The 27,394-nt window shown below is 40.3% G+C and overlaps 1 protein-coding gene across 9 annotated transcripts in view; it reads right to left on the reverse strand.

Moving 5' to 3' along the window:
* AFF3 (ALF transcription elongation factor 3) overlaps positions 1-27,394 on the reverse strand; it is a 523,081-nt gene that overhangs the window by 36,097 nt on the left and 459,590 nt on the right. For all 9 annotated transcript variants that reach the window (XM_073614716.1, XM_073614715.1, XM_073614718.1 and 6 more), the window contains 5 exons: positions 23,960-24,131; positions 18,986-20,011; positions 14,758-14,873; positions 12,493-12,679; positions 10,508-10,641 (listed from right to left, as the gene is read on the reverse strand). In XM_073614716.1, the coding sequence (XP_073470817.1) occupies positions 10,508-10,641; positions 12,493-12,679; positions 14,758-14,873; positions 18,986-20,011; positions 23,960-24,131 (1,635 nt within the window). The remainder of the gene's footprint in view (positions 1-10,507; positions 10,642-12,492; positions 12,680-14,757; positions 14,874-18,985; positions 20,012-23,959; positions 24,132-27,394) is intronic.

The raw sequence follows: 27,394 nt of genomic DNA on the forward strand, positions 1-27,394 counted from the left end.
CTGTCTTGCCACAGACATAAAAAAAACAGAGAAGATTCTGTTACTGTGATGTTATAGACCCGGGGAATATCGAGAGGAGGGCAATCATTGGAGTAGGCTACAAAGTTTCCTCATAAATTTTATTGTAACATTTAAATACCTGAGTCCAGAAGGGGCGGATCTTCTTGCATTCCCACCAGACATGTAGATAGGTCCCTGTACCGGAGCCACAATGCCAGCAGGAGGCTGGAGTTGACGGGAACATTTTGTGTAACGTGGAGGGATCACTATACCATCGGGACAGGATCTTGTAATTCTTTTCTTGTGAATAGCAGGATATCGTTGATTTGTGGGTAAAATGAAACGAGGTCTGCCAATCCACTCTGGGGATGTCCTTTCCCAAGTCTGCAGACCACATCCTGGTATAAGGTGGTAAGCCACCATGTGTAAGAGCTTGTATGAGACAGTATAGGGATGAGAGAAAATGTCTGGGCATTTCAGAGAGGGAGCACAGCCTTTCATATTCAGTATAAGGGCGGTGTATTTGGGAGGAAGCCAATAATCGTTTCATGAACGTAGATAAGTGGAGGGTGGTGAGCCAGTCGCGAGACCCCGCCGGAGCAGCTGGAGTCTGTAGCGGTTGTATAAAAGAATGCGCTTGCAGTCACTCTGAACATTGGAATGACCCCAGTATAGTGGCTCTTATGCCCTGGGGAAAAGCGGAGTTGTCAAACAAAGAGGTCAAGGGAGAAGGATCAGAAGACAGAATTGAGCACAATCCCCTGTTATACCATAGCCTAAGGGCCACGAGCGTTAGCGGCAAGGAGGTAGATAGGTGGGAGAGGTTGTTGCTGTAACCCCAGAAAAGGATCCAAAGGTCAACGGGAGCCAAATCCGGTTCAACCATGATGGAAGCTTTCAGGAAAGGACAGGGAAACCATTCCAGAATGCATGCCATATGAGTAGCTTTAAATTAAAGCTCATAGTCTGGTAGGCCCGCCTCACCCTGCAGCTTTGGAAGGGTTAGTAGTTTGTACTTGACCCTAGATAACCCACGGTTCCACATGAACTGGATAGCGAGGGAGTGTTAGGAAATAAAGAAGGACTTGGGTACCAGGATGGGGATCATTTGCAAGAGATACAATAATTTGGGTAGGGTATCCATTCTAAGAGTATTCATTTGCCTGAACCATGGCAAAGAGGAACCTCCCCACTCTTCTAAATCTTTCTGCATGCGAGAAAGTAGGGGAATATAATTCAATGAGAATAAATTTGAGAGATTGGAGGGAATAGTGACCCCTAGGTAGGATATGCCTCTTGCTTGCCATTGAAAAGAGAAATTGGTTCGTAATGAGGACATCGTAGAAGCGGATAAAAAGATATTGAGAGCCTCTGTTTTGGATATATTGAGGTTGAAATTACTGAAGGCCCAAAATGACGAAATTCCAGGAAAAGTGATGGTAAGGAGGTATGGGGTTGTTGAATGTAGACCAGAAGATCGTCGGCATATAGGGACAGCTTATGATGGAAGGAGGGTGTTGGGATACCCTGGATAGAGGCATTTTGACGAATGGCACAAACCAGGTGTTCAATAACAATGACAAATAAAAGGGGGGAGAGGGGGCTAACCTGATGTGTGCCATTCGATATGTCGAATGGTTCAGAGGAAGTACCATTCACTAGGACAGAGGCGGAAGGTTGAGAATACAGGAACATCACCATGGAAATAAAAGATGTTACTAGGCCTATTTTCTCTAGGAAAAGTCGAAGGAATCTCCAGTTGACCCTATCAAACTCCTTTTCTGCGTGGAAAGATAGGAGACAGGTTTTCAATTTCTGGCGTTGAATATATGAAATAAGATGGATTGTTTTGGTTGTATTGTCCCTTGCCTCACGACCTGGGACAAATCCCACCTGATCCTTATGAATTACCCCCCGGCAGAAGAGGAGATAGGCGATTGGCCAACACCTTTGCAAACCTGATTTAGCTTTTTAGATGGTGTCAAAGAATGACTGAAGAAAGCCTAATATCCATAAAATACAATGTAACCTTCTTTTTTGTTGTAGTTTTAAAACCAAAACAGTTAAAATATAACACTGGTTATATTTAAAAGGCATCTTTTAAACATACTGTTGCAAAGGTGAAAATGTATGGCAAAACTTTCAACAAAATGTATCCTTATAAAAAGTTCAGTTAAGAGAAGACGTAGACCCCATAAACACTATTAGATTTTCTGTAGATTCTTGTCTTCAGATTTACCAAAACCATATAATACGAAGTCAAACCTTAAAGTGGATGTAAACCCAATGTCATCCTTTCTAAACTACTGCCATAGGGGTTATCTATAAGGATATACATGCCTTCTGCATGTATCTTTAAATGTCAAATGTCTCCCCTCTGTCTGTTATTAGACCCAAAAAACTGCATATTCTGTGGGTGGGTCTGTTGTCTGGAGCTCGGTGGGTGGAGTCGTGATGTCAGTAGACTCCCCGCCCACCTCTACACTCCCCTTGTCAATATTCATTTTCTCTGTGTATTTCTAACACTGAACTTCTGCTGAACTTCTGCTATGATCTCTAACATCCAGTGGAAAGATAGGAAAGTAACCACATGACTTCAGCATGCCAAATCATGCTGAGGTGTGGAACAGCCAATCCTTGCAGAGCTGCTGAAGAAAGGAGTGTTGGACGGAATTAAAAAATACTGCATGTCTCTTAGGCTAGTGCACGAGATGTAAATCACCTGTCACTCACAGCAAGGGGGAGGATTTGACAAAGTTTTTCTCAGTTTGTCAAGAATTGTCTCACTGAACAATAAAAGAGGATTGCTCAGAGATAGATTAACTCTGTGTGGCAAGACTGGGCTCAAATGATAGCAAATCTTATACTCTACAGTATGATAAAAAAAAAAAAAATTCGGGTTTACATCCACTTTAAGAGTTTCAATTTGCATGCATTTAGGCAGGCCCTTGCACTACATGGTTTTGGTAAATCTGAAGACAAAAATCTGCACAAAATCTAATAGTGTGTATGGGGCCCTAATCCTGTATGGACTTTGTTATAACCTCAGTTTCAGCCAAAGACGATTCCTCATTTCTGCTATTTAATAGCTTGATTGTCCCTCCCCTGTTAGGTTCCACCCTTATGGGTGCACCATCTCCTCCTTAGTACTAACTCCAATCGTTCCTAAACTTGAGGTATCATTATCCCTTCTCCTTTTCACTTGTGCTTCCATCTGGCATGTTCACACACAAATCCAGACCCTCCATGCAGCTTCCTCCATGCAGCTTCCCCCACTCCTCCTACTCCTTTTATAGCCAACCATTTTAAGCCTTATACCCATCCTTTTCACCAGCATTCTATCCCATTCTCTTTTGGGATTCCCAGTCCAGCTGTACCTTCATTATAAAAAACAAAAGTGAGTGCTTGTGCCATGAAACCTGTGCCACTCTGTAATACCTTTACACACCAGCTTCCATCATTGCTGCTCTGACCACACCAAGTCTTATTCCATGTATGATTCTATGGGATAGTAATGCCACCCAACAGTAGCATGCAGAAGGTCAGAGGAGGCTTGGCCAGTGCAGAAACTATACAAGCTAAGCATTACAAAGAAACCCAGGCTTAGTGGTGCTCAGACACCCTAAAAATGTACCTCCTTCTAATCTCTTGTGAGTTATGTAAATCCAAGTTTTTCTGTAATATTCTTTTGCTATACAACCCTTTAGCATGCATCCCCTCAGTAAAACATGACTTACAATCTTTGCAATGATTTAAACCTACTATACTCACTCAATCCTCTCTAGCCCACCCTCCTACCTCTACAAGTTATCATTGATACTGACAAGACGTTTGGATCCCTTTCCCCACCTCTACTCTGCGTCTCCCCCCAGCAAGTTTCTTCATTGGCTTCCCATTAACATGAAAATCAAATTCAACCTATTTCAAACCTAAACACTTTCGAATTGTATGAACTCAGGCAGGCCCTTGTACTACATAGTTGAAGGTAAATCTTATGCCCCGTACACACGGTCGGATTTTCCGATGGAAAATGTCCGATCGGAGCGTGTTGTCGGAAATTCCGACCGTGTCTGGGCTCCATCAGACATTTTCCAACACACAAAGTTTGAGAGCAGGCTATAAAATTTTCCGACAACAAAATCCGTTGTCGGAAATTCCGATCGTGTGTACACAAATCCGACAGGCAAAGTGCCACGCATGCTCAGAATAAATAAAGAGATGAAAGCTATTGGCCACTGCCCCGTTTATAGTCCCGACGTATGTGTTTTACGTCACCACGTTTAGAACAATCGGATTTTCCGACAACTTTGTGTGACCGTGTGTATGCAAGACAAGTTTGAGCCAACATCCGTCGGAAAAAATCCTAGGATTTTGTTGTCGGAATGTCCGAACAAAGTCCGACCGTGTGTATGGGGCATAAGAGTAATTAAAGAAGAAAATTGTATAATGTATGGCCAGCTTAACACTTACATGCTTATGGCTTCCTTACTCATATATTTACCCTACAATTTGTCACCTCAGGTTTCCCTGGATCTTAATATCTTAATTACATTTTTTGGTATTCTCTTTCCCGTTCTATTAGACCTGATCCCATCTTTTACATATTAAACAATCCCTCAAAACCCATGTTTTATATTGTTTTCCCCCACCTGTAAGCTTGTTCAGGGAGGGCTCTATTCTCATGTCATACTTTTGGCTAAGTCACACCACTTTTTTTGCAATGTACAGTACTTTATAATGGTAAAAAAGCAGGAGTAGTATGGCGCTGCCCTTATGGAGATAAAACAGATTTTTTTCTTTGTAGTGAACAATAACTCTATGTGTTACCTAGTATCCATAATTCCTAAAGTATTGCTTTTAAAGATGGTTATTATGAACCTGTGTGTGCCAAAAAAATTGAGTATTTTTTACATTCAAATCTGTGACTGGTGCTGGATTCTTGCTAATAAAAGGAAAATAGCAACATAAGGTGCTTCAATTGATCAACAAAAGTGCATTATGCAAAATCAATAAAGTGACCTGTGCTAAATCATACAAATTCTTACAAAATTGTGCAAGATAAATCCGCGCAATGAATTAGGTATTTTGTTATGGGTGTGGCTGCTGCCTCTACAGATACAATACCACCTAGGTGGAATGTATTAGAAAAAAAAAAAAAATAATGCAGGAGTAGTATGGCGCTGCCCTTATGGAGATAAAACGGATTTTTTCTTTGTAGTGAACAGTAACTCTATGTGTTACCTAGTATCCATAATTCCTAAAGTATTCCTTTTAAAGATGATTGTTTATAAACCTGTGTGTGCCAAAAAATTGAGTGTTTTTATATTAATCTGTGACTGGTGCTGGATTCTTACTAATAAATGTGAAATAGCAACATAAGGTGCTTCAATTAATCAACAGAAGTGCATTGTGCTAAATCAATAAAGTGACCAGTGCTAAATCATACAAATTCATACAAAATTCTGCAAATTATCCATCATAAATAGTGACTGATGTGCTGTAACCAGTATTAATTGGATAGGAAAAGTTCCGTTTGTGAGAAAAAAGTTCTTTTTGGAGTGTTTTGAGGTGTTCAATCTTCGAGGATCAAATATCTGTAGGAAAACGTCTTATCCAGGTGCTGGTTCTTTAATTAGTGCCTTGTCTGCATGCTCTGACAATGCTTGCACCGGGTTTTTCTTTCCCCTGCAGGGGTATAGGCGGTCACAGTGTCTGCCACTGTGTAGCAATCAAGGATGTCCCCCAAACTTTACTTGCATGTTATGGTGTGATATTTACATGTAAAGGAAAGAAGGGATACCCATCACGTAAAACCATAAGAGAACTTTTATTAAAGCTTAATAAATATATGTACTCACATTTCAAATGAAAAAATGAGCATAAGAAAAAGATATCGAATTCCCTTTGTTAGAGGTGCTGCAAGGCGTCCGTAGCCCGCCCTACGCGCGTTTCGTCGTCCGACTTCTACTGGGGCGTTCATCTTGCTGCACCTCCTGAGTTTAAATAGTGTGGCCCATAATAGGTGCAATTACTAATGAATCGGCGGTCATTTTTGCTAAGGTTTTGAGGACCAAAGCCTAATGGAATTGTCCATTGAGTTGTTATTGCTGCCATTTTGTTGGGGATATTGTGGACCGAAGCCTAATGGAATTGTCCATTGAATTCTTATGGCGGCCATTTTGTTGGGGATATTATGGACCAAAGCCCGGGTAGCGCGCATGCGCTTTGATGTTAATGAGGGAACGTGAGGTCCGAGCTGTCAGCAAAGAACGTCACCGTTAACGTTAACGAAAGCCGCATTCTTTCTTTCCCCACTTCCTATTGGAATCTAAGCCGACTTCCGGGTCGGTGACCCCCCAGGACACTACTAATATGTTTTTTTTTTTTGTTTTTTTTTGGAAAAAAAAAAAAAAAAGATATGCACATACTGGTCCCACTATTAATCTGTGTTCTAATGGTTCAACATATATTTTCCAGAGATTAACATTTTAAACATTGCAATAAAATAAAAAAATCAGGAAAAAATGAAAAATAAAATTAAATAGAAATAAAAATATAAAATAAAAGTGAAAAGTTAAAATATATAAAAAATTATATGTATATATAACCAGGAGAGGTGTTCTTGTTTATTATGTGTGTGTATATATATTTTATTGTAAAACTATAGTTGTTAGAGAGGGCCCTCGGTGTGTGCCTTATAGCTAAAACGATAATGGGTTCTACATTGGATAAGGGAAGGGGGTGTGTATATTACACATGATCTATATATGGTTGGGCGCTTCGTATTCTATTTGTATATGTACTCCTAAGTGACCTTAGTTTAGATGGGAGTAAGAGTTGGAAAAGTTTCTTAGAAAGTCAGAATGCATATTTCAGATCTCATAGACAATAAAATATGAATGTAATTAAAATGTTAAAAATCTTAAAAATGCTAGAATACTAAAAATTGAGAATTGTTTGTGATTCTAGAAATTTGTAAGGAAACAATTTAGATCCACGTCTATGTTCATTCCTGCCGGTTGAAAGGGTGTCCAGCAGGAAGATCCATTTGGTCTCATTTTGTGAGATTTAGATTTTTTTGTTCTCACCCCTCCAATGTCCTTTAATTTTATCGATCCCATAGAATACCATACATGACGGATCTTTATTGTGGTAGTCTTTAAAATGTCTTGAGACGCTGTGTTTATGATATCCATTTTTGATGTTTGTTATGTGTTCCCTGATTCTAACGTGTAGCTGTCTTGTCGTCCGGCCCACGTATTGTATATGGCACGGGCATTCCAGTACATAGGTCACATGGGTACTGTTGCAGGTTATGAGCTCTTTGATATTGTATTCTTTTCCATTGTTTGCTGATCTGAATGTTGTTATTTTCCTATTGTTTTTTTTGCTGCTTTTACACGGTAGGCATTTTCCGCACTTGAAAAAACCTTTCAGGTTTTTTATTATTTTGATCTGTTTTGATGGGTCCAGAGCGTTATGCACCAATTTATTTTTGAGTGGAGGGGCTTTTCTATAGATAAAACAGTTTTTTTTTGGTAATATGGAGTTCAGAATTGTGTCTGATTGTAGAATAGGCCAGTGTTTCTTAATTATGGATTTTGTATTGTCTATTATAACCTGTTAAGAAGGCCATGCCTATATTTTTGTCCTTTTTCTTGGTGTTACCAGCTGGTTTTCCTTCTATTAGCGTGTTTCTGTCCATTCTTTTCACCTTCTCCTTTAGGTTTGTTAGCTCCTTTTTGTTGTAACCTTTTTCAACAAACCTATTGATTATAATGTCTGCTTGTTCTTCATAATCGTTTCCATTGCTACAGTTTCTGTGTATCTGCATTAATTGTCCCTTTGGAATGTTCCCAATTCATTGTGGATGATGACAGCTGCTGGTTGGGATGTACCCATTCCTGTCGGTACTCTTAAAGAAGGTCCTGGTGTTTAGATATCCATTATTTTTGAAAATCTGTAGGTCTAGATAGTTGATACTTTGTTTGTTCCAACTACCGGAAAAGGAAATTCCGTATGCATTACAGTTAATTTCATCAAAAAAGGCTTGTAGTTCTTCCTCCGTACCCCTCCACACAATAACTATGTCGTCTATATATCGACGGTATAGTTTCAGGTTTTTTCTCCTTATGCTAAAAAATTGTTCCTCCTCCCATCTGTTGAGAAAAATGTTTGTTACGCTCGGGGCGTATTTTGCCCCATGGCTACTCCCTTGGTTTGGGTATAGTAATCCCCTTTATGCCAAAAATAATTATGGCTCATGGCCATTTCTAAGCCTTCCGTGATATATTTAATTTGCTCTCCTTTTAGATCAGTTTGTTTGTGTAGAGCCCACTCAACACTGCTAAGGCCATCATCCTGTCTAATGTTCGTGTACAGGGAATTAACATCTATGGTCACTAAAAAATCTTCTTGTTCTATCTTAAAATCCTTCAATTCCTTGATCAGTTGCCTACTATCCTTCAAATATGATTTTCCTTCTGATACGAGTGGTTGTAGAAATCCGTCTAAGTATGCTCCCAATCTTGAGAATAGCGATTCAATGTCACTGATTATTGGTCTCCCTGGTGGTCTGGATTGATTTTTGTGTATCTTAGGCACATAGTAGATCACTGGGGTCTTTGCTGTTTCTGGGGTTAGGTATGTAGCTTCTTTTTTTGTTAATATTCCTCTTTTTTCTCCTCTTTGGATGTATGCTTTTAATTTTTTCTTATATTCTCCTTTTGGATTCCCTTTTAATCTCTTGTATGTATCTGGTGTTTTTAATAATCTTTCCATTTCCGTTTCGTAGTCTTTTTTATTAAGTATAACCAGGCCCCCCCCCCTTATCGGCCGGTCGTATCACTATGTTTTTCTTTTTCTCAATTTCTTTAATGGTGTTCCAAATTTTAGTATTTTTGTTTTTCTTTAGGTTAATTTTCCTTAAATCTCTCTCTACCATTTTTTAAAAAACTACTAGACTTTCAATTTGTTGTGTTTTAGGGTTGAAAATGAAGTTAGTCTTCAAATTTGAATGCTTGTAGTAGGGAATCTCCTGGCTAATTTGGTCCTTTTCCTTCCTTTTTGCTGCAATGTTTAATTTCCTTACAAATTTTTGTAGGTCTATGTACACCTCATATTTGTCCAATTCTTTGTCCGGAGCGTATTTCAGGCCCAAATCCAATACCTTCATTTCTTCTTCATTAAAACTTACATCACTTAGATTAAAAACGCCACTTCCTAATATTCCCTTCTTCTTTTTCTTAGTCCCCCCTCTCTTTCCTCTGTATCGTTTCTTCTTGCCCATTTTGGTGGTCTGTAGGTATGATCTATCTTCTCCTCTCGTTGTGTTTCCTCCTCCCTTTCCCTGTTCCTTGTGTCCATGTTTCTGGTTGCCCTTGGATTCCATCCGTAATTTTGACTTCTGTAGGGAAATCTGAAAGGCCTCCACTCCCTTTGTCCTCTGTAGGGCCTTCTCTCCCTTTGGGGTGCATTGTATTCCCTGTGTGCTGGTGGTCCCCTCCTGGGTGTTGGAGGTCTCCCTCTGTATTCGGTTTGAAAAAAAAACCCTTCTTTGTTGCGTTTCTCCATATGGGGTATTGTGATGTTCATATTCATCCCTTAATGGAGAATATCTATTATGATATCTCGGGGTCCTGGGTGTAAATGGAACGGTGTTATGTTGTTGTGTTCTGTTGTCATATCTCCTTGGTTGTCTGAAATTGCGTCCCAGGCTTTCTCCTTCCCTTCTAGTTCTTGGGGTTGTCCCTCCTTCAACGATGTTTCTTGACTAAGTCACACCACATTTTTTGCAATGTACAGTACTTTATAAAGCATATTCCTAATAGCTGCCCTTTAGACAACAGACCATCGTTAGGATGAACATATGTGCTCAATAGTTGCAAGCAAATCCCTTTATCCTAGTAACCCTTTAAAAAAAATATTAGTCCAGGTAGGGATGGGTTACAGGATAGTAATGAGCATGTCAAGAATTGGAATAGCTCAGTTTGCATACAGATTTTCAAGCATATTTGCCTGGACTGGTTGATCTCTTTTCTATGGCGGAAAAGTAAATAATTATTTCACCATATGGTCTTAGCATTCAATCATTAAGAGAAAGCAAGAGCAGATATCTGAACTCGGATATCAAGGATTATAAGAAATGCCTTATGATTAAATACCAGGAAGAGCACAGCCAATAGCACACAGGTGCCATCACCTTCCCTGAGTAATGAAGAAGCCAAATGTAATGCCAGCCATAGACAGAATTGTTGTGTTGATGGGAAAATCAAGCAATGATGAAAATTGGTTAATTTATGGCCTGCCTATGTAGTAAATTCAGATTAATCTTCTGTTCAGTAGTGAATAATCAGATCTAACTATACCACTATTATGTAAATTCACGGTCCCCTGTTTCCTGTTTTCATAATTTAAGGTGAGCCTAAACAATTATGTAGTAGATTCAAATAGCGGATGCAATTACCTATAGATAAAAAGCAAATAAAATTGTAATGGTTATACCTACCTTGTATTGTCCACAGACTGTTTAGTTTTCCTTATATCTTTGTGTCCATTTAAACCAGACGACCACATTTCTGACTGAGGGTCTTCTCTGTAGCTTACAGTGATGTTGCTCTCTGAGGGAAGAGGAAGTGACCTCTAAAAATAAAGGTATAAATACTAGACTGTTATTTAGTACACACAACTTAACTAAAGTGCAATTCTAAATAAGTGAAATCAAGCAGTAAAGTACTGCTGCTACCCCGAGAGCACAGGGCAAACAGTTAAATATTCTGGTAGAGGGGTTAGTTTAAGATTAGAGATTAGACTATGCTTGTAACACCACAAAACTATAGGGTCGTGGTAGAGTGTGGGTTGAGTGACCTCAATGAATCCGGCACCTCATCCCTGATTTAAGAGGATATAGATATAGGATTCGAACTAGGCATTATAACGGTGCCCAGCATATAACAAACAATTCTAATTTATAGTATAAAATTACGTTTTATTGCATAAAAACAGCAGACAGCAGGTGCATAACATAGAGAGTATTTCAAGTATTAAATACTGGCCAAGGTATCCATGTGTCAATGGCAATTACTGGTAGCGATCCCTACATGTTTCGCCAATCATTGGTGTAACGTGTAGGGATCGCTACCAGTAATTGCCATTGACACATGGATACCTTGGCCAGTATTTAATACTTGAAATACTCTCTATGTTATGCACCTATGAATTGTTTTGTCTGCTCTTTTTATGTAATAAAACGTAATTTTATGCTATAAATTAGAATTGTTTGTTATCATATGCTGGGCACCGTTATAATCCCTAGTTTGAATCCTATATCTATAACCACAAAACTATAGGGATCTGACTGTTAAGGTTATAGTTAAATTTGTGAAAGTCCTGTGGAGAAGTTGTTAAAAGTTTTGAGCTAATACCAAGAGTGAGCTAAGTGTAAATGAGAGGTTAACTACTAGGTTTAAGTGAAGTGTTAAGGGGCAGCTATGTGTTAAAGGCAAAGTACAGTGGTTTGGAAGATTGGTACTTTATTATTGTTAAAAAAAAAAAAAATTAGGCAGCTAAATATTAATACTTTGCATTTTTTTAACCAACTGATTGAGCATTAAGCTAATTTTCAAAGGGACCGGCCCCTTACTCGGATCTGTGATCATCCGAGTCTCCGTGACTCGGTGATCACATCGTGCACACCGCACGCCCTGCAGGGTGTGCGTGCACGGGGGAGGATGTCTCATGACGGCCTCCCAGAAATTGAGGTCCGCGCTGTAGCCGTCATTCGGCTATGGCCCGGACCTCAAGTGGTTAAACACGTTTACGTTGTGCATTAGACTTATATGGCAGCGCAACACTGTTAAATTTCACCTTCTAGCTTATAGGTTTTACATGAGTGTGCTTGGCTGATGTTCCCCTTTAGTTATAACTGGTACAGTTGTGGTGGCTGCCTTTGATAAGATGTTCAATAATTACTAGCTACAGCCTAATGCCCCGTACACATGATCGGATTTTCCAACAACAAATGTTTGATGTGTGCTTGTTGGCTGAAAGTCTGACCGTGGGTATGCTCCATCGAACATTTGTTGTCAGACTTTTCGGTCAACAAATGTTGGCTAGCAGGTTCTCAAATTTTCCACCAACAAAACTTTGTTATCGGAATTTCCGATCGTGTGTACACAAATCCGACGCAAAAAAGTTCACGCATGATTGGAATCAAGCAGAAGGAGCCGCACTGGCTATTGAACTTCCTTTTTCTTGGCTCGTCGTACGTCACCATGTTCCCACGTTCGTAATTGTTGGCCAACATTTGTGTGACCGTGTGTATGCAAGACAAGTTTGAGCCAACATCCTTCGAACAAAAATCAACAGTTTTGTTGGCGGAAAGTCCGATCGTGTGTACGGGGCATATGACTTATAAATTCCTAACCTGAATTAAACCCTAATCAACATACATAGGTGTCCCAAAGCTTACATGGTTCTTACAAACAAGCCTACCTGCTCAATATGTGACTGGCTCTCTGGTCTGTGGTGCTGACTGCAAGAGATGTAAGACTTTAAGTTATCCCCATCAGTTTTTGTTGCAGAAGAGAATCCACCATTTGAAGTTTTAGATGGTTCATCAGAAAGGCAAGGTAAAGGTAACAGGCTATTCTCACTTCTTATTTGGTGAGACATGGCAAAACTGAAAAAAAAAAATGACAAGTCAACGAATTTGATCTGATTTGATGATGTATCACAATTAGCTCATCCTGCCACAGCATACAATTAGTCACAAATAAATGTGAATATATATATATATATATATATATATATATATATATATATATATATATATATACACAGGGAGTCCCCGGGTTACAAACAAGTTAGGGACTGTAGGTTTGTTCTTAGGTTGAATCTGTTTGTAAGTCGGAACAGGTACATTTTTTAAGTGTAGCTCCAGCCAAAAAAAATATTTTTAAGCTTTTTGGATAGCATAGGGAAGGGTTATCACCCCTGTAACATTTGTTTTGCTATGTGTGCCCCTGTTTAGAAGATTTTACCTCACTTTCTGTCCCAATGACAATTGGATTTGAAAAATTTTGGGTTGTTGTGGAAACAAGCCTTGGTGATAAAGCATCAGTGGAGGTACCTTTTCCCCATTATAACTCTTACAGCAGTGAATTTACCTTCCTAGGGGTAGATTTCCTCTCACTTCCTGTTGTCTCCCTCTGTTTGTAAGTAGGAATTGTTTGTAAGTTGGATGTTTGTAACTAGGGGACCCCGTGTAATAAATCTCTAAGTGTGTTGCTGCATTAATCCCTCTCAAAAAATAAATGTAAGCAGAGAACCCATCACAGTCCACAATGCAGTGCTTAACATCAATAATATAAAGATCTATACAAAGTGCTGATGTGATTAAATACTGACATATTACAACAATAAAAAAATCTCAATACACAATGCTCTCAAATAAGTTTACTGTAGTGTAAAACAACTTTTATTATTTAATCCCCTTGACAATTTCTTATGTGAGTACTTTCAGTTATGGCTGTTAATTTGTTCATCATCATCTTTAATGCCTCTACCCCTCCAGTCTGTGGTTATATCAAACTATAATGGTGATTTTTTTTATCCCCTTTTTAGTACATGGATGCACTTGCTCCTGATGAGTGGATAGAAATCCACGAAACGTTCTCAAGCTTATTTTGTTGCATCCATCTCATATTTATGATTCCAGATGGTTTTTATTGCTCTACCACCCTGACATAATGTTATGCCTACTCCATTTGGGGGACTGTGATGTATAATATTTACTTTCTGTGTCATGTTGGTGACTATCCTCAATATGTATGTTGATACTTTGTATTTTATATGCCAGTGTGCTATTATGCGTTTATATGGGTTGATCCATGCCCTATCTTTGGTCTAATAAAGAATACAATTTCTTACATATGTATATGGTTTTGTCTGGCTCTACCCCATGCACCTCATCTAAAGTCCCCCCTCCCCCCCCTCTTTTTTGCAAAAGCAACCAGGGATGGAGGCGCAATATTCCCCGTTGCGTCTCATTTAAAGTCCCAAATATTCCCTTTTTTCTTTGATCTTGACAATTTCTTTATCCACTTTGTCTCCAGAAAGATGGAGCTATCTTTGTTTTGGCATTATTGAGGGCCAGAATTTACTACTGTATATGAACTGAAATGTTGGCTCAGAGAGATGGCACAATCTGGTGAATCCTGGCACGTGCAGTTTTTGGCTGTCTACCAATATCTGACCCATATCAGCCCCTGCTTTCACCATGTGACTTGCTACAAAGTCTCAGTCTTGTACTGTAGTTTGATCACTAAGGATGAAACTAAAGAATTGTTTCCTCCTGCCTGTAGCATGTTGGTCTCATCATCTAAGCCTAGACTTAAAGGCACATGGATAAAACTCAAAGTCTGCTTTCTATGGATAAAACTCAGTGTCTGCTTTCTATGGATAAAACTCAATGTCTGCTTTCTATGGATAAAACTCAATGTCTGCTTTCTATGGATAAAACATAAAAATGTTTTGAAAAAGAATACTGTTGCTATATAATATGACATGTCAAAAATTTTTAAATTTATTGATAGGTTCACTTCAAGGGGCAGTGACTGATATCACCTGTTTAATTTAAAACACTGTCAAATTTTTACAATTACTTTTTGGGAATTAATGAACAATAAGAAATAAATGCAAGCTACACAGTAAACTTTTATATACAAATTTGTCCCACCAAGGTGGGAAGCACCATACCTGCTGATATTTGTGCTGTCTCTGTTAGTCACATCGTAGCTGCCTAGAGGGAAGGGTAATCTTTCTCTGTTTTCCATGTGGTTCCTCTTTGTATCCCGAGACTGTCCACATTCAAACTATACAACATAGACATCTGTTTAAATAATGCAGGGCTGCACAAACGCTTCAGTATTTTTTATAAACCCCATTTAATAGTTTTTGTTCAATATATACTATATTACCAAAAGTATTGGGACACCTGCCTTTACACGCACATGTACTTTAATGGCATCCCAGTCTTGGTCCGTAGGGTTCAATATTGAGTTGGTCTACACTTTGCAGCTATAACAGCTTCAACTTATCTAAGAAGGCTGTCCACAGGTTTAGGTGTGTCTATGGGAATGTTTGACCATTCTTCCAAAAGTGCATTTGTGAGGTCAGGCTGATGTGGACTAAAATACCTGGCTCGCAGTCTCCACTCTAATTCACTCTAATTCATCCCTATCGAGTTGCGCTCAGGACTCTATCTATCTATCGCTCATCCATGTCTTTATGCACCTTGCTTTGTGCACTGGTGCACAGTCATGTTGGAACAGGAAGGGCCCTCCCCAAACTGTTCCCACAAAGTTGGGAGCACGAAATTGTCCAAAATGTCTTGGTATGCTGACACCTTAAGAGTTCCCTTTACTAGAACTAAGGGACCAAGCCCAACCCCTGAAAAACAACCCCTCATCATAATCCCCCCTCCACCAAATGATTTGGACCAGTGTACAAAGCAAGGTCTATAAAGACATGGATGAGCAAGTTTGGGGTGGAGAAACTTGACTGGCCTTCACAGAGTCCTGACCTCAACCCGATAGAACACCTTTGGGATGAATTAGAGCGTAGACTGCGAGCCAGGCCTTCTCATCCACATCAGTGTCTGTCCTCACAAATGCGCTTCTGGAAGAATGGTCAAACATTCCCATAGACGCACTCCTAAACCTTATATAATATAAAATTAAAGGTACACTTTGAAAACACATCAGATCTCAATGCAGAAAAATATCATGCTGGCTATCTATACTGATATGGACTGGGTAATGTTGTTTGATGGAAAGGAAAATTATCAGCCTACAGAGGGCTGAATTCAAAGACACCACGAAAAACAAAGTAAAAAAATAATGCAGCAGGCTAGTCCATTTTGCTGAAATTTCATTGCAGTAAATCAAAATGGTACTTGGTAGTTTGTATGGCCCCCACGTGCCTGCATGCATGCCTGACTGAGCTCCTGAACTGACTGAGGTGCAACCTGGCGGTGGCGGATGAATCGAAACCTAATGTCCCAGAGGTTTTCTATTGGATTTAGGTCAGGCGAGCGTGGGGGCCATTCAATGGTATCAATTTCTTCATCCTTCAGGAACTGGCTGCATACTCTCGCCACATGAAGCCGGGCATTGTCAAGCACTAGGAGGAACCCAGGACCCACTGCACCAGCGTAGGGTCTGACAATGGGTCCAAGGATTTCATCTCGATACCTAATGGCAGTCAGGGTGCCATTGTCTACCCTGTAGAGGACCGTGCGTCTCTTAATAGATATGCCTCTCCAGACCATCACTGACCTACCACCAAACCGGCCATACTGAACGATGTTACAGGCAGTATAACATTCTCCACAGCTTCTAAAGACCCTTGCATGTCTGTCACATGCTCAGGGTGAACCTGCTCTCATCTGTGAAAAGCACAGGGCGCCAGTGGCGGACCTGCCAATTTTGCTGTTCAATGGCACATGCCAATCAAGCTCCATGGTGACAGGCAGTGAGTACAGCTTCCACTAAAAGATGTCGATCCCTCAGGCCACCCACATGAAATCTTTTTCTGATTGTTTGGTCAGAGACATTTACACCGGTGGCCTGCTGGAGGTCATTTTGTAGGGCTCTAGCAGTGCTCATTCTGTTCCTCCTTGCACAAGGGCGCAGATACTGTTCCTGCTGATGGGTTAAGGACCTTCTATGGCCTTGCCCAGCTCTCCTAGACTAACTACCTGTTTCCTGGAATCTCCTCCATGCTCTTGAGACTGTGCTGGGAGACACAGCAAACCTTCTGGCAATTGTACGTATTGATGTGCCATCCCGGAGGAGTTGGGCTGACTGTGCAACCTCTATAGAGTCCAGGTATGGCCTCATGCTACCAGTAGTTACACAGACCCTAGCCAAATGCAAAACTAGTGAAAAATAGTCATAAAAGATCTATTGGAGGTCGTCTCATTGTTGCCCATCTAGTGCACCTGTTGTTAATTTCAATAACACCAAAGTAGCTGAAACTCATTAACAACCCCCTCTGCTACTTAGCTGACCAGATCAATATCCCAGGAGTTTAACTGACTTGATGCTATACTCTGATTAAAAAGTATTCCTTAAATTCAATAATAATAATGTGGCTGCGGGATGGGTAATTCCCCAGCTGCAGCTGTTTGGGCCAGTGACCTGTTATCATGTCACAGCTTCCTGAGGGTTTGGGGCAAAATAGACTCCTCCAAACTTTAGCTCATCACTATTCAGGAACAGAGCAGCCGAAGTTTCAGCTAAATCACGGCAGTTGAACCTTTTCTCTTTTTAGATTTAGGGAAAGGGGGAACTGTTCAATGACTTCAAATCTGACGTCACACACAACATATAACACAACAGGAACCTTCCTCTGGATTAACAAAGATTTATACAGACTTTCTTAATATATAAAAATCCCTTTTTAATCTAACCAAAGAATACACTTTCCCAAAATTACTGTTATTTTGCAAATTACATTTAAAGCTCCAGGCAGATATATTAAAAAAAAACTAGGTGCCAGTCTTATGTATCCTAGTGCAAATGAGCTGTATTTTGACAGGATTAGGGGGCAAAGTTAACAAAGGATCACTCATTACTGTACTGTGTGGCTGTTACTTCAATGTCCAATCAGAGGCAGGGGATGGGGAGTTGACCAGGCTCGTGTTTCTCAACCAAGGTGCAAGAACACCCTGGAATGCTGTCTAAGTTCCTCCAGAGTGCTGCAAGTAAGGGACCCAGTCTGCCTTGGATCAGCACCATCATTTTCTATGGTGCAGCCTGGCCGGCTGCCAGCACAATAACAACCAATCACACTTTCGGTCTAGGACACACAGCATCATTCATTTCTATGGTGATGGCGGTTGGCACCATAGCAATGCATAAAACTGATCCAGGGCAGGTGGCATGCAGGGCTGCACTCAGCATTCCAGAGTAGATAGAGGTCTGCTTCCTCCAGGCCTCCTCCACCTCCCACCCTCTGCCATGCTGCTGGAGCGAAAAAGAAGGACTCTTATGTGAACAGGGATCTGTGTAAATGAGGGGCTTTGTGATTGGGGGACTGTTTGGTTAAGGAGCTCTGTGATGGGGAACCTGTGTGACTGGGGGGCTCTGTGTTGGGAGCCTATGTGATTAGAGGGTTAATAATGGAGGCACTCTGATGTGATGGGGCCATTCTGTGAAGCTGAGGGGACACTGATGTGATGTGGAGGCTCTAATGTGAAGGGAGGACTCATGTATAGGGGGGCCTCTGATGTATAGGGGGGCCTCTAAGGTGAAGGAGTGACTCTAATGTGAGGGGGGGACTCTGATGAGACTGGGGCTCTGATGTGATGGGGTGACCTCTATTACATTGGGGGACCTCTCATGTGAAAGTGTGAAGGGGGGGATCTGATGTGAAGGGGGTTCTGCTGTGATGAAGGGACCACTGATGTGATGGATGGACCGCTGATGTTAAGGGGGCTTCAGATATGAAGGTCATTTCATTAAGGCTGTTGTGTGCATTGTCTCAGGATCAGATTTCCCACTGATAAGTAACAATTGCATTCTTTCCATTTTAGACGGGGGGAGCTTTGAAATATTGCATAATTTTTAAACGGTGCTGAAAAAACTGAAAAGGGTTGAGAAATGCTAGGCTGTATTTTTGAACTGCAGTAGAGAAAAGTAAAATTGTCGACCTGGCTCTGCTGTCTGATAAGGCTTTTTATATCTCAGCACTAGATGGACATAAATACAAAACCTTTTGGAAGTAAAACTTTTCCCATACACTGTAGCTGCTTGCCTGAAATTTAACTTTAATTGCATTTTCATCTGAAACATTGTTCCACATTAATCTATATATATATATTTCTACACAAGACTGTGGTGAATAGAATTGTATTATAATATTCAGATTAAAGGAAAAAGAGCTATTTTTTTCAACAATTTGCATCACCGTGTATTCCTACCTTACGTTTCCGACGCATTTTAGAAGCAGTGTTATCTATTGCTGGAGATAATTTTTCACTCTGAGATGCTATGAGTGTCTTGTCCATGTTGGAATTGTTATTGTGGTTTTCCTGGGACATATTTTGTGGAATACTGTCCAAAAAATTTAAATCAATCCTGACCCACAGTGATTTAATTTCCTCAATACCCTTCAAGGAGCACACATTGTCATTTCTCCCAAATGGAACTAGTGTATAAAACTGTTCTTCGCACTCTGGTGCAATGTCATTTCTAGTCCTTGCATTAACACAGCTGTGTGAACTGTACGTATTAGCCAAGGCACTAATACTTCTCCCACACTCTTTGATCCTGTGGTTATTTTCTGATGGGGAAGCCGAGAAAGTTTTAGAAAGCTGTGATGTATCTGCTTCTGTTTCTGTGCCAAGTTCTTCAGGTTGCACGGAAAACTCAGTGACCTCCTTGAATTTAGGGGCGGATCTAGTAATTCGAGTCCTTCTGCGTTCACAACCCAAGAAACCCAATCTTGGTTCTTTTCTAGGAAATCCTTTGCTATTGCATGTTAACCTATCTTTAGCCTGTTCAGTTATTTCATTCTCTGGGATTCCTTGGCTTACAGAAATCTCATCAAGCTTGTGGCAGTTCAGCTTATCATCACTAGATGTCCTCTCTGCCCTCCTTGTTAGTTTTCTGCATACAGGTCTCCTACAAGAAGTGCTTTCAGCAGGAACAGCAAGGACAATTGTAGCAGCACGCGCAACATGTGGAGATGGCTGCAGATTCACATTTCTGCTTCCATGAACTGCACAAACTGCTCCCAAGGTTCGATCCTCTCTGATGGGGCTCTGGTCATCCTTAGGATTTGGACTTGTATGACAAATTTCGGATACTTCTGTGTGGCTTGGCTCTTTCGGGTGGACTCCGCTGAGATTCAGGCCCTGTGCATGGTTAAGAATGGTGCTTTTGTTTGGATTGACTTTATTCAACCATTTATCCAGCTGCCATTTGTTTGAAGTTGCTTGTTTGGGCTGCAAATAAAAAGATTTAAGCCAATGCGTATATTTAATAAATACAAAAGAAAAGACAATTTGTAATCAAGTACATTAAAAAAGGTAGACGATACATGTCTATAAGATCAGTACCTGAATGTACTTTTAATTTCTTTTAAGGCTCCATTCACAATTTTGCAACTTGTCATGCAACTTTGGACATCAAAGTCGCATGAAAAGTCGTTCCTCATGTTTTCCAATGATAACAATTCATATACAGCAGGTAAAATAAGTATTGAACACGTCACCATTTTTCTAGGTAAATATATTTTCTAAAGGTGCTATTCACATGAAATTTGAACCACATGTCCATAACAATCCATGCAATCCATAAATACAAGAAACAAATAAGTTCAGAAATTAAGTTATGTGTAATAAATGGAATGACACAGGGAAGAAGTATTAAACAACTGAAATGTATTTAATACTTCTTACAAAATCCTTTGTTGGTAATGACAGCTTCAGGACGCCTCCTGTATGGAGAAACTAGTTGCATGTATTGCTCAGGTGTGATTTTTGCCCATTCTTCCACACAAACAGTCTTCAAATCTTGAAGGTTCCGTGGGCCTTATCCATGGATTTTCTATTGGATTCAAGGCAGGTGATTGGCTGGGCCATTCTAGCAGCTTTATATGCTTTCTTTGAAACCAATTGAGAGTTTCCTTGGCTTTGTGTTTGGGATCATTGTCTTGCTGAAATGTCCACCCTTGTTTCATCTTCATTATCCTGGTAGATGGCAGCAGATTTTTATCAAGAATGTCTTGGTAAACTTTTGCATTCATCATTCCTTCAATGATATGAAAATTGCCAATACCGTATGATGAAAAAAAAGCCACACACCATGATGTTTCCACCTCCAAATGTCACTGTTGGTATGGTGTTTTTGGAGTGATGCGCAGTGCCATTTGACCTACAAACATGGTGTGTATTATGGCATTCAAAGAGTTCAATTTTGGTCTCATCTGACCAGACTATATTCTCCCAGTATTTCACATGCTTGCCAAAATGTTGTGCAGCAAACTTTAAATGAGTTTCACCATGCTTTTTCTTCAGCAATGGAGTCTTACGTGGTGAGCATGCATACAGGCCATGGCGGTTAAGTGCATTACTTATTGTTTTCCCTGAAACAATTGTACCTGATAATTCCAGGTTTTTCTGAAGCTCTCCACAAGTGATCCTTGGCTATTGGACAACTCTTCTGATAATTCTTTTCACTCCTCTGTCAGAAATCTTGCGAGAAGCACCTGTTCGTGGCCCGTTTATGGGGAAATTATGTTCTTTCTACTTCCGAAGTATGACCCCAACAGTGTTCACTGGAACATTGAGAAGTTTAGAAATCATTCTGTAACCAATGCTATCAGTATGTTTTCCAATGAAGGTCTCGAGAAAGCTCTTTGCTTTATCCCACCATGAGATGTTTCTTGTGTGACACCTTGGTAATGAGGCACTTTTATATAGGCCATCATTTGAGACTGAACCAGCTGATATTAATTTGCACTGACAAGGGCCATGATTGCTTTCTATTTACTGATAGATTTCAGCTGGTGTTTTGGCTTTCCATACCTTTTTGCACCTCACTTTCTACATGTGTTCAATACTTTGCGTCATTCCATTTTATTACACATAGCCTAATTTATGAACTTATTTGTTTTGGTTTCTTTGTATGTATGGATTGTATGGGTTGTTACTGACGTGGTGAAAATTTCATGTCAATGGAACCATTAGAAATATATTTACCTAGAAAAATGGTGATGTGTTCAATACTTATTTTACCCGCTGTATATGTAACTTGAAGTTGCAGCAACTTCAAAGTAGTTCATGCACTACTTTGGTCCAACTTTCATGCAACTTGAGGGCCATAGACTTCAATGTTAACCCTCAAAAGTTGCATGAAAGTCATACCTGAATATTATACAATACAACAGCTGTGCAACAGTTGTCCATTATCACTGGTCAAAGCCAAAGTCATATCCAAGTTGCACCCATCCAAAGTTGCGTCAAAGTTGCATCAAAGTTGCGTTAAATGTAAAGTAAATATCAGAAGTACTAAGTAATCCTGAACCCAGCGCTCAATATAAATGTATTACTTGCACTTACAGCTGCTATTATAAAATTCCTAATCAATACTAAAATATGCTCAATTATAAAAACAAAGCATTAACAATGCTTCATATGAATTAAAAACATTCAATATGATATCTCATATAATGCAATAAAGAAATAAAATAATAAAAAAATACTCTCATATTAAATGGTTTTGAGAGCAAACATCCACTAAAATGTCCATCAATTCGCTATAAATTAAATGGTATAGCCAACCCTCTCCTCCTATTGACAGTTCAGTACAGTGAAGTGTCAAGAAAAAAAACAAAAAAAACAAAAACAAACAGGCGCTGTAGTAAGCTTCTGATGAAAGCAAGATCTCAATGCATAAACCATTAGCTGCTACACCTTCACCAATCCACCGCGTGCACACCCCTTTGTGTGTCTGCTTACCAAAGGAAAGTGTAAACAGGGCCTGTAAGATCCTTCTCAATGGAAGACTGCAGCTGTCTTACTGGAAACTTCAGCCCTCCTTGTCAGGAACAGTGCACTGAGGTGGATAAACCATGAAAGAATACAAGGGGATGACTTCCATAGTGTTAAACTGTTTATTGTAGCAAAACCATTCCCCCCTCGTACAAATTATGCTTACTAGAGCAATGTAAACAATCGAGCATGTCACATTATTGGCATCAAGCTCACCGCTGATCATGGTTCCATCTAATTACGGAATTACAAAACGCGTCAGGGTATGACCACGCGACTTACCAGGCTCACATAGGAGGTGTCATCCCGGGACTCATCGTGGTGGGAGGTTCGAGTGGAACCACGATCAGCGGTGAGCTTGATGCCAATAATGTGACATGCTCGATTGTTTACGTTGCTCTAGTAAGCTTAATTTGTATGAGGGGGGAATGGTTTTGTTATAATAAACAGTTTAACACTATGGAAGTCATCCCCTTGTATTCTTACATGGTTTATCCACCTCACTGCACCGTTCCTGACAAGGAGAGCAGAAGTTTCCAGTAAGTGAGCTGCAGTCTTACGTTGTAAAGTTGCGTCAAAGTTGCACTCCGAAGTCGGCACAACTTTGGAGTTATACAAGTGTGAATAGAGCATGAGAGCTCTGACCTACTCCCTAGGATTCCACAATGCAATGTAGGTGCATGAGTGGCCCATAGAAAGGCTCGGAGACTGCATTTTGAAAGGGTGAGGTGTGAAAGGGCAGAGTTCCAACTTGGACTAGAGTTGGTGACGGTAGGCAATAAGTACCCAGATATATAGGGCAGTTTGGAACAAATCAATAAATATGCAGCTGTAATAGCTAGTTTTTCTAAACATTGTATTAGGACATGTAGTTTAGTACAGTATGGAATGTTTAGTTTGCTACTCCATTGTTCTTCTACATTAGTGCAGAGGTGCAGCATTTCACAGCCCAAATTCATTTTAACAGCAGGTTACAGTATATAAATGTGTATATTATTAGATATTTAAAAAAATCTACACAAGATAATGAAATCTTTTACACATGCCATATGTAACAGGGTTGCCTAGGTCTTTAATTTTTTATCTTAAAAATAGTTTAATTTAATAGTTTAATTATTAACTAACATTATCAGAAATGAGCTACAACATGTAGCTCCCTATTAAACTGACGGCAATTGCCTGATCTGTTATTAGTGAGGTGACTCCTCTACAGCAATGCAAAACTTCAGAACCACAAGCACTAACCAGGATATTTCATACGCTGGGTAACGATTACATTTCATACGCTGGGTAACGATTTATCACACCCGTATTGCACAGGCACATACTCGGCCAAAGCAAATGAAAAATACACAGATTTTTCATGACTTGATGACAGAACTCCAAAGAATTCCTTACCTCAGGACTGGTACAGGCAGATGGCGTGCTGCTTTCACTCTCACTTGAACTGCTCTCGGTCTCAGAGTCGGATTCAGAGCTAGTGTCAGATTCACTTGAGCTGCTGCTTGACCCTTTGATGGAGATTCCTGAGGCTGAACTACTGCATTTCTGAGTATCACCACTGGGAGCACTAGGGAGAGACAAATTTTATGCTACGTTATACAGTATTATATTCTCTAAAGTTTTATATACCCTACTCTTCTTTCTACAGTTATCACAGTAAAGTAAATCAGGAAGCATACAGTATTATGTGAAAACAACATCTGTTTTTCCCACGACTACTTCTTTAAAACTAAAGTCCGGCCCGCTGTAACATGAATAAAAATACAAATAACACAGTTATGTATTCATAAAGAAAATTCCCGCACTCCAGGAATGATCTTTTTTGCAAACTTACACTGGTCCAGCTTGGCTCGATGTAAGTATCTATATCTGATATCCAGAGGGGCACTGAGGATGCTAAAAATTGTTGTAGTATTCTGTGCTGCATATCAGTGATGGCTGTGATCTTCCGGGTGCTGCTCCAACGGCTTTCTCTGTGCAAACTGACCACATCACCTCCATGGCATTCTCTGATTGGACAAGGTGGTGATCAAATTGTCAAATTGCTCCTCTTCTTCACCTCGTTCAATTAGAGGATGCCTTGTATTCAGATATGGATATTTACATGAAGCCAAGCTGGACCAAGTTTGCAAAAAAAAAAGATAATTCCTGGAGTTTTGCTTTAAAGTGGATGTGCAGGCAAAATCTAAAAGCATATTTAGCACAACTGTTCCCTGTGTTATTTCTCTTTAAAATACTTGATGATCCTGCCAGAAATTTAGTCAGCTCATAACATCCTGTAGTGAGCTACCAACACTTCCTAGGCTGTACTTAATAGGAATCATTACCCATTAATATCTATATAAGACTTCTTGAATACCCTATTTATATTCTAATGCCGCGTACACACGGTCGGACTTTTCGTCTACAAAAGTCCGACAGCCTGTCCGACAGACTTCCGACGTACCTTCGGCGGACTTGCGGCAGACTTTGTTACGAACGGACTTGCGCACACACGACCACACAAAAGTACGACAGCCTAGTACGCGGTGACGTACACCAAGTCCGACGAGACTATAAAACGGAAGTTCAATAGCCCGTACGACACCCTTTGGGCTCCTTCTGCTAATCTCGTGTTTATCTCGTGTTAGTAGAAGTTTGGTGAGAGACGATTCGCGCTTGTGAGACTCGTATTTTTCAGTTCGTTTTAACTGTTGTTCAGTCTGTGCTTGTGAGGTTTGTATCTGCTTTTCAGTGCGTTTGGTCAGTTGGCATTGAGAAATCTTTGTTTTATTGGCCGCTCGTTCCTGATTTTCAGGTCGTTCTTCACAGGCCTTGCTGTTCTTCAGTGCGTTCTGTTTAGTGCGTTCTGACCAGCCGACCGTTTTGAAGCCATGTTACCTGTACGTACTCGTCGTAGAGCTCGTGCATTGTATGTGCTTGGTGCTGTAGTTTATTCTTCAGCCCAAGACCAGTCCATGAACAGGGCGAGGAGGAGTTCATGGACCAAGAATTGGTTGCTTCAGCGTGACCAGTTCTGTCACATGCCTTTGCTCCGTGAGATCCGTGAGAATAATCCTGAGGATTTCAGGAACTTTCTCCGGATGACGGACCCCGTTTTTGACCGTTTGTTGGCTTTGCTGACCCCCTATATCAGCAGGCAGGATACCTGCATGAGGCAAGCCATCACTCCGGAGCAGAGGCTGGTCGCTACCTTGCGGTATTTGGCCACAGGGAGAAGCCTGCAGGACCTTAAGTTCTCGACAGGCATCTCCCCCCAGGCTCTGGGGATCATTATCCCAGAGACCTGTTCTGCCATCATACAGGTCCTGCAGAAGGACTATATTAAGGTAAGATATTTTTCTTTTATTAGCATCACATGTTCTTTTATGTAATCTTTGATAATATAATGTATTTCTTGCTTCAAACACTACTTACCATCATTGCAATATAGTGTGAATGTCCCCTTTTTATCCTCACACATGCTGGATTTTTTTCCTGTTATTTTTTGTCATGCATGTATATTTTCCTTCAATAACCTTCCCAGCATGAAGTGATGGGAACATATCCACCTAGTCTACTCATTTGGAATGTATTTTGTTTGAGTGTATTTAGTTTGCTGCTAATGAGCAATTATCTAGATTTCACAACCCCCCCCCCCCACCTAAACTCACTCCAAATAGTTTGCTGCTAATGAGCAATTATCTAGATTTCACAACCCCCCCCCCCACCTAAACTCACTCCAAATAGTTTGCTGCTAATGAGCAATTATCTAGATTTCACAACCCCCCCCCCCACCTAAACTCACTCCAAATAGTTTGCTGCTAATGAGCAATTATCTAGATTTCACAACCCCCCCCCCCCCCCACCTAAACTCACTCCAAATAGTTTGCTGCTAATGAGCAATTATCTAGATTTCACAACCCCCCCCCCCCACCTAAACTCACTCCAAATAGTTTGCTGCTAATGAGCAATTATCTAGATTTCACAACCCCCCCCCCACCTAAACTCACTCCAAATAGTTTGCTGCTAATGAGCAATTATCTAGATTTCACAACCCCCCCCCCCCCCCACCTAAACTCACTCCAAATAGTTTGCTGCTAATGAGCAATTATCTAGATTTCACAACCCCCCCACCCCCACCCTCGTTAAAATTTGCTGGAATGTTCTGTGGTGTTGATTTGTCTAAAGCAAATATATGTGGCACTTTGCAAAATGCATGTGCACTCTACAAGTGCATTTGTTCCAGTGCTTTAGTAAATGAGCAGAAGCTCTGCTGATTTCCATCATCAAATCATATGCAAGCCTCAAAGTGTTTTCATTAATTGCCCTTGCATGTGATTGTGTACTCCTTGCAACATGAATGCCTTTTTACATTACCTCATTTACTGTAAGCTGGTTAGCAACTGCACCTGCAGAGTGCGACAACTGCAGTCTTGTAGCCTTTTTAGTCCCTAAATTCCTGCGTGTCCTAAAAGTAATTTTTTTTAGGGATTTCACAACCCCCTAAAATGTAATCAATGTTCCATCAGAGGGGGTGAGCAATCTGATAAGTGTGCCTTTCCATATTAGTTATTCCAGAAGAATTAAATTATTGAATGTTATACTGATGCTGGGGAATAATGTTTTTAATTGTCTAATTTTCTTGCAATGTTAGCTTACAAATTAATTGATTTTGGTTTTCTTTTTTGATTTCCCAGTTTCCTTCAACGCCACAGGAATGGCAGACTGTGGCATCCCATTTTGCCAGCCGTTGGGACTTTCCCAATTGTGGAGGGGCTATAGATGGGAAACATGTCCACATTGTGCCACCACCCCATTCGGGGTCATATTATTTTAATTATAAGGGGT

Source organism: Aquarana catesbeiana, linkage group LG02, assembly GCF_042186555.1.
Source record: "Aquarana catesbeiana isolate 2022-GZ linkage group LG02, ASM4218655v1, whole genome shotgun sequence".
NCBI classification, from domain to species: domain Eukaryota; kingdom Metazoa; phylum Chordata; class Amphibia; order Anura; family Ranidae; genus Aquarana; species Aquarana catesbeiana.